This window comes from Octopus bimaculoides, chromosome 7 (genome assembly GCF_001194135.2).
Source record: "Octopus bimaculoides isolate UCB-OBI-ISO-001 chromosome 7, ASM119413v2, whole genome shotgun sequence".
NCBI classification, from domain to species: Eukaryota; Metazoa; Mollusca; class Cephalopoda; order Octopoda; family Octopodidae; genus Octopus; species Octopus bimaculoides.
The window spans coordinates 26101077-26109817 of record NC_068987.1 but is presented as its reverse complement, the minus strand read 5'-3'; the positions used below and the strand labels follow the sequence as shown (position 1 = coordinate 26109817).

Below are 8741 nucleotides of genomic sequence, written 5' to 3'. Positions count from 1 at the left end.
ATATATATATATATATATATATATACATATATAAATACACACATTTCTATCATATATATATGCCTTGGGTTCATCACTTACAGACAGAGACAAAGAGACAATTTATGCAGTAAAAACACCCCTCCTGACTTGCACCAAAGAAGGCAAAAGTTGTTTCATCTGCAGGGAAGGCGATGCCCCCAGTCTTTTGGGATGCAAAAAGCATTGTATTTATTGACTATCTTCAAAAGGGCCACACCATCAATGAAGAGTACTATGCCAAATTGCTGAGGCACTTATGAAAGGCTGTCAAGACCAAATGCCCAAGAAAACTGATGAAATGCCCCTTGTTCTATTAGGGCAATGCTCCAGCACACAAGTCCTCAGCTTCTATGTGTGCCTGTGGCTTTGAACTGGTTGATCACCCTCCTTATTCTCCTGATTTGAACCCACCTGACTATTAACTGTTCCCTTACAAGAAAAACACTTGGCTGGGAACCAGTATTGCAGTGATAATGACATTTTTGACCAACAGGATAAAAGCTTCTTCACCAATGAGATCCAAGCATTGCAACACCAATGGAAGAAGTGTATGGACCGCAAGGGGGCTATGATGAAAGATAAACCTCATTTGGTCACATTCCAAGAGAGTATGTTGGTTAGCCTATGAACTTTCCAACCAACCCTCGTGTGTGTGTCTGTGTGCATACATACACCCACAAATACACACAATTTTATATATATATCATCATCATCATCATCGTCGTCGTCGTTTAACGTCCGCTTTCCATGCTAGCATGGGTTGGACGATTTGACTGAGGACTGGTGAAACCAGATGGCTACACCAGGCTCCAATCTGATTTGGCAGAGTTTCTACAGCTGGATGCCCTTCCTGACGCCAACCACTCAGAGAGTGTAGTGGGTGCTTTTACATGTCACCTGCACGAAGGCCAGTCAGGTGGTACTAATCCACTAGTCATTATCACAACAATCAAAACTAACTTTGTTAATATGTCAGGGACTGTCCAAGTACTCATCCAATAATCATTTTATTCATCAAGAATAATTTTGTAACATTTTAAATTCCCTTCAGTACTCCAGTTTTTAGCTACCATATACTCCAGTAAAACGCAATTCTAGTTACTATCATATACTACAAATAAACCATAGCTGTAGTTACCATATACCATAAATAAAACACAATGGAATTCTATATTAACGTCAATCTCTTTTTACTCTTTTTTTACTTGTTTCAGTCTTTTGACTGTGGCCATGCTGGAGCACCGCCTTTAGTCGAGCAAATCGACCCCAGCCAGGACTTATTCTTTAGAAGCCTAGTACTTATTCTATCAGTCTCTTTTGCTGAACCGCTAAGTTACGGGGACATAAACACACCAGCATCGGTTGTCAAGCAATGTTGGGGGGACAAACACAGACACACAAACACATACACACATACATATATATATACATATATACGACGGGTTTCTTTCAGTTTCCGTCTACCAAATCCACTCACAAGGCTTTGGTTGGCCTGAGAGGCTATAGTAGAAGACACTTGCCCAAGATGCCACGCAGTGGGACTGAACCCGGGACCATGTGGTTGGTAAGCTAGCTACTTACCACACAGCCACTCCTACGCCTATGTAAATAAAATAACTTAACAGTTATGTTCTTTCCTTTTCATCATCATGCACATCTGTTGGAGTGATGAGGACCATCACAAATAACAAAGATGGCTTATCGCTTGTATGTGACTTTGTTTAAAATGAAGAAGGGTTGCATACCGTCAACTTCACTCTCTCATCCATGACCATCTTCTGTCTAGTGGCAAGACCAAGTTAAGACAATCGAAGATGAAGACAGACGTAGTGGATGACGAAGATGTTTCAATCGCCTCATTTTATTCTCTGCACTTCACAATACATTACTGCAGCCACCTTCCTCTCAGTTGAACCATGAACGTTTCTTCTGCAGAGTCTATCTTCACAGCCCTAATAAGCTAGTTAATCCATAGCTGGGACCCTAATTGGTACTACTACTCTAGGTCAGCGCAGACCAGGAGTAATAGTGGTCAAGAGGTGGTTCCTCAAAACTCTGGAATCCCAAAATACCAGATGCAGTTTAAAGTCATACCTATGGCATTATATTGAATCTTAAACTAATGCTGATTAACTTCTTTCCCTTCATAACACCACACACAATGACAATAAGGTCACATTAACCAAAATAAGTTCTCTACATCTTTAACTTTAGCATAAAACCTCTTGCTGGGGGCTTCATTATAAAGTTTTATTAATACATTTAAGTGTTCATAGTGAAATTGATAAAGTGCAGTTGAGACAGCTAAGATATTTTAGTCACAAAGTCTAAATCGATTGGCTGTAAGTTATAAGACATATATGACAGTTTAAAACAGCAATAATCTAGGTAGGTGGCAAGGCAGCTTCTGAGTCAACTAAATATGTTCTGAGTCATAGCACCATGATTATGTATTAATTTTCTAGACACTAATTTGATTTGTCATGCCATTCTATCCACCAATCATTATTTTCTTTGTAATCCTTGAGAAATTGCTTCACTGACTGTTAGGTATTTGGGACACTTTAGTGTCTCTTGTCAGTTATAGCTTATCTATATATTTCTTTCTTTCACGCTTTACAGCCCTCAGTTTTGCATTTTGTCTACTCTACTAGTTTGAAGAGACTATTGAATCAGTTGTAGTCATACTCCTTCTATGCAGTGCAGTTTCTAACAAACTCGACATTTTAGATACAAAGCATTTCCATAATGCAATGAAAATATTAAGAGGGTGTTTCAGTAAGGAGCTAAAAGCCTACTGAAAAACCAAGAACCCAGCAAACATATCAGCTTCACTAGCTGATATTATAATCGCTAAATCAAGCACTCATGAGGAAAATGGCTTGATGGCAGAATTGTTAGCATGCTGGGCCAAAATGCTTAATGACATTTCATCCATCCTTACGTTCTGAGTTCAAATTCTGCCAAGGCCAACTTTGCCTTTCATCCTTTTGTGGTCGATAAAATAAGTACCAAGTGAGCAATAGGGTCGATATAACTGGCTTACCCTGTCAATTTTGGCTTTGTGCCAAACTTTGAAATCAGTATTAAATCTATCAAATGAACCATTTCTCTTCCATTGCTATTTAGAATGCTTTCAACATATCTCTCCATAACTTTTAGCTTCAAGGGACCAATTTTTAATTTCTGTCAAATCTTTCCAATTCCTCCCACTATTTTGTGTATAAGACCCTAGCAAACTCTAACAACTCATCACCTGGCACAAAGCTTCCTCTCCCAATCAAGGGGTCATGTCTTGCAAGTTACTTAGTGACCTGGCTTCTGCTGCCACATAAAATGCAAAGTTAACTTTGGTGGGATTTGAACACAGAGTGCAGCAATTTGAAACAAATACCAAAAAGCACTCTAGCTAATGCTGCAGAAACTCTACCAATTTGCTGCCTATTTAGTTTTGTATATTTTCAGGTCCATTTAGCTATTTCATGGCCTTTCCACATTATTCCATGGAAAATGTATTTGTGAACATGATGAGATGCTTTTTTGTTAGGTTCTATGTTTTTCCCTCGTAAGAAATTGTTGAAATGAAGAAGTGATTCTAAGATGGTCTTCTAACCCTTTAGCATTCGGATTATACTGTCAAATGTACTGCTTATTTATTCACATTGTTTTGAATTAAACATGAATTATCTTGTAACATCAAGATCTTGATGATGTGACTGTTTATTTTTAGAATGACGTTGCAGGTTTAAGTATGAAAGGCCAGATTTGGTCTCTTTGAACATAAAACAGGCAGAATATTTTGGCCGGATAAGGCCAATTTACATGCTAAATAGTTAAGGCCTAGAGGCATTTTGCTGTAAAAAATAGAAATGAAACTTACTCTCCCAAAAGTTTACTGTACGTGGCTCATTAGAAATGCACTAACACAATCTACTTTATATAATAATTGAGTAGTCCTGTTCATAGCCTTTCCCAACTAACAGCATCCAATTTCAATATCAATAAATTATTTAACACTATTACCTTCTGCATTGTTTTATCAAGTATATATTATTGTAATGATATCAACTGTTTTCTTTGGGTTTTTTTATAGCAAGTCTGTCCACCTATTTTAATGTTTTTTGTTTATTTTTGGGGATATTTTCCATTCTAGAATGGATTGGCAAGTACTGGAATGCAAGAAGATATATTTTCCTTCCAATCAGTGATACAATATGCTTAGAGTTGACCTAGTTATCTCTTTTTCTCTGTCTCCCTTAATGTGATTCTTGTTTTAGTATGAAAAGATATCCTTAATCCAAGCATAAGACCTTTATCAAACAACAATATCTACCAACGAGAGGTATATAAGTTGTGGCATTGCATTCATACATACCCATAGGATATTACATAAGTAAAAAGTCTATAAGGAAGCAAATTTGCATCACAGAAACAATTTTCTTTAAGGTGGCGAGCTGGTAGAAACGTTAGCATGCCAGGCAAAATGCTTAGCGGTATTTTGTCTGCCGTTACGATCTGAGTTCAAATTCCGCCGAGGTCGACTTTGCCTTTCATCCTTTCGAGGTCGATAAATTAAGTACCGGTTAGGTACTGGGGTCGATGTAATTGACTTAATCCCTTTGTGTGTCCTTGTTTGTCCCCACTATGTTTAGCCCCTTGTCGGCAATAAAGAAATAAGAAACAATTTTCTGGGAGCTAATTACTAGTGCTAAAATACTTGTTGGTTTATATAAACAAAAATAATAGAACAGTACTTAACTGGTGTTTTATTTTATTGAGCCCAGAAGGATGAAAGGAAAAGTTGACCATGACAGGATTTGAAACCAGAACATAAAGAGCTGAGACAAATAACACAAGACATTTTGTTTGAGGTTCTAATGGTTTTACCAACCCATCAGCCTCTAATTTATTTGCAATAACAAAAATTGTATCTAAGACTGGCATCACAGGATTGCGGATTTGTAAAGGAGTACACAATTGCTATGATCGATTCCCTCTCAGAAGAGAGGGATTCAATCATAGCAACAGCTTCAACAACAACCTACTTTGGAGAGATTTTCACTTTGGAAGGGTTCACGTTCCACTTTATGTCACACTGACCCACCTGAGAACTACATTAAAGTTGCACCTGTCTGTGGTGCAACTCAGTCACTCACAAACCAATTCGATGGTAGATAATTTAATGGATCAAACAATTGAATTCTCAACATCAAATCCAACAGAGATCTATCCAGATACTATGTAAGACATTAATATGTAACATGTATAAAGCTTAAAACCTTTGGAAGTCAGTGAACAGGAAAATCCTGCAAGAAGTTAGAAAATACTACAATCTGAGAAACTAACTTTATTAATACACAAAATATTAATAATGAAAGGGTTGCTAGAAGAAGCTCAGGACATCTGTCCATATCCAAGAATTTCTGCCAATTGACAAAATTTTGGCAACATAGAGTAGATAACATTCGATGCTAAGAGGATGTATAATGCATTTTCAAAGCATAAGTTTAGTTTGCTAAATAAACAAGGAAATATCAAATGGCTTTCAAAAAGAATTTTCATTCAAAACGGTTTTGAAAATATTTTTGAAACCAAAAACAAAATAAATATATAAGAGGTGATGCTAAAAAAAAATCTGAATTTTGAGGAATTGTAATATTTCATACTTCAGAAAATGAGATAACTATCGAGAAATTTTAAATATTGAAAGCTTAGATGGAAGTTGATGTCCAAACATTAATTACATAGAAAAAAAAATTAAAATATCAGCTTCCTACAAATCTTTTCCACACTGCATTCATATTTTCACATATTCTTTTGGTTTTATTTTCAAATATGTCTGTAGCTTTTACTACCAATATTATATATTTCTTCATTTTAACAATGATAATGGATGCAAGGCATTGGGGCCAGTACAAAAGTGAAAACATAGAAAAGATAATAAGCAAGGGGTTTACATTGAGAATAAGGGATTTACATTGAGAAAAACAGGTGACATACAACAATAATGGTAAAGATACATTAAACAAATAGAAAATGATAAACAAAACAGCAAAGAACAAAATAAGAACAAGAAAAGGATTCTCAAAATGAAGGAGATACTGCTCAGAGTGATTTGTAATACTCAACACACAATCCAAGATTACCCTGACACACTTAAATCAAATACCTTCTCCCAGTTCTTGCCACCCATAGTTACAGCAAGATCATTTAGCTAAGCTATGTCAATTTCACCAATATTACCCATCTATCAGTGGAGGCGCAATGGCCCAGTGGTTAGGGCAGCGGACTCGCGGTCATAATATCGCGGTTTCGATTCCCAGACCGGGTGTTGTGAGTGTTTATTGAGCGAAAACACCTAAAGCTCCACGAGGCTCCGGCAGGGGATGGTGGAGAACCCTGCTGTACTCTTTCACCACAACTTTCTCTCGCTCTTACTTCCTGTTTCTGTTCTGCCTGTAATTCAAAGGGTCAGCCTTGTCACACTGTGTCACTCTGAATATCCCCGAGAACTACGTTAAGGGTACACGTGTCTGTGGAGTGCTCAGCCACTCGCACGTTAATTTCACGAGCAGGCTGTTCTGTTGATCGGATCAACTGGAACCCTCGACGTTGTAAGCGACGGAGTGCCAACAATAAAACCCATCTATCATAATATTTGCTAGAAGCCAGCACCTTCTTCTCTATTCCCACCCTTCTACTCAAGTTGTACTTAAAGAAGCTGATGAAGACTCGACCTGAGTGGTACAGCTCTGTCCTCAAATCCCTCAACCACAGCCGCTACATGACTGTTGATACCATAGCTACCAGAAGAAGACTACCATTTCTTCCTTGCTAAAGGAAAGAGAGTGGTTCAATCTTTCTCATAGACTTGGCTGACAGCCAGACCCATTTAACATATGAAAACAGTTGTTCGAGATAAACCTAATTACCAGTAATTCACGGGCAATGAATGAGCATATGCTGGATTGTTTTTGTCACCCTGCATACACAAGAGAGGTTTAGTCGCTAGCAACACCAACTTGGTCAGGTCTGGAAAGTCTATCCCTAGCAAGCAAGCAATGCCTTCCATCAGAAACTGTTGGATCAAAGATTTTTAGAAACTGTCCCTAATGCCCAACTTGAAAACAAAGAGCAGAGAAAAGAGGGTTAACAGGACCCTTTAGTTTGGTTTTGCTGAAGACACACCCATCTATCTAGTGCCGGTGCCTCAGTGAAATCCACCCAGTACACTCTGTAAAGTGATTCGCATTGGGAAGGACATCCGGTCATAGACACCAAGTCCAAAATAAAATGTATGAGTGAGACGTGATCCTCCAACCTATCTGGAGGACAGTAACTTGAAATAAGAACTGACTCAGAGCATTATGACCTGACCAACCCATACCAATGGAACATGGATAGAAGAAGAAGAAGAAGAAGAAGAAGAAGAAGAAGAAGAAGAAGAAGAAGAAGAAGAAGAAGAAGAAGAAGAAGAAGAAGAAGAAGAAGAAGAAGAAGAAGAAGAAGAAGAAGAAGAAGAAGAAGAAGAACAACAACAACAACAACAACAACAACAACAACAACAGCAGCAGCAGCAGCAGCAGCAGCAACAAATGATGGTGATGCTGATGATGGTGGTGGTGGTGATGATGATGATGATCCCTAGACATAATGAAAATAGCTTAGTATTTAATTCTGCATATAGTTTATTGCTAAATTATTTCCGTAGAATAGACATCAGGTGTGATAAACCCAAGAAATTTTAATTAATGAGTTATACACCATTAATGAATGAAAACAAAAATCATTATAATGGTAACCAGTTTCAGTTTAAAAGAAAGAGGTTACCAGGGATGACCACTACAAAATATGAATTAATAAAAATGAATTAAACATGGAATTCAAAAGGAATGAATCTGATACTTTGCAGTACAGTAAACATTAACGAACCTATTCTGTTCTAATAAGACCTCATAAGTGAAATCTAATCTAACCATAATCGTAAAAACTAGAAAGTTAGTTTTCATAAATAAACATACAGTAGCATAATCTAAAGGAATGATTAAAGGAAAAAAATATATGTGGTAATATTAGCTGCATATCTTAAGTAAAGATTACAGAAAATAAAGCTGTAAAAATTGTGAAGATCTTGAATATTGGAAACAAATCTATAGACATCCCTACCATTACTCTGAGAAAATGCAGAATAAAAGGCGTTGAAACTTACACATATTCCAAATGGTTAACTCGGCTTTTTAATTTCCTTATTTCAGATTGGACCAACATATTTTCTGAAATATCCCTGTTAATAAGAGAAAGAATAATAAATAGAAAAGAATGATTAAATATCCAATGCTAGAGTAATCTTCTTGTAACATACTACCTGTGTTTTTCCTTGCATAGTGCCTCTCATTGTTAGAGAGTTCATTCAGGTGGATTTGGCTCTGCAATAGATATGTCAAAAGCCAAAATACAAGCATAACATCACAAAAAAAATATGTATATATCCTTTGCTGGCAGGGCAAAATCAAAGTCATGTCCTTTTTTTTATTTTCATTTTCTCCTTGTTGTGTTGGGAGGGTGCCTACGGCCTGCCATAGCCCTCCAAGACAAGTGAGATTGATGCTATTAATGTTTTCCTGAAAACTTCAACAATTTAAAAAAAAAAAAAAAAACTGAACAGAGAGGGAATTCCAGAACCAACATCCTGCAAAGAAAGGACAGGCTATAGAGAGCAG

The 8741-nt window shown here is 37.0% G+C and overlaps 1 protein-coding gene across 2 annotated transcripts in view; it reads right to left on the bottom strand.

Annotated features, from left to right (window-relative positions):
* The window catches only part of LOC106870180 (UDP-glucuronic acid decarboxylase 1), a 69900-nt gene that overhangs the window by 25559 nt on the left and 35600 nt on the right, over window positions 1–8741 (bottom strand). For both annotated transcript variants that reach the window (XM_052969407.1, XM_014916180.2), the window contains exon 3: window positions 8231–8305. In XM_052969407.1, coding sequence (XP_052825367.1) covers window positions 8231–8305 — 75 coding nt within the window. The remainder of the gene's footprint in view (window positions 1–8230; window positions 8306–8741) is intronic.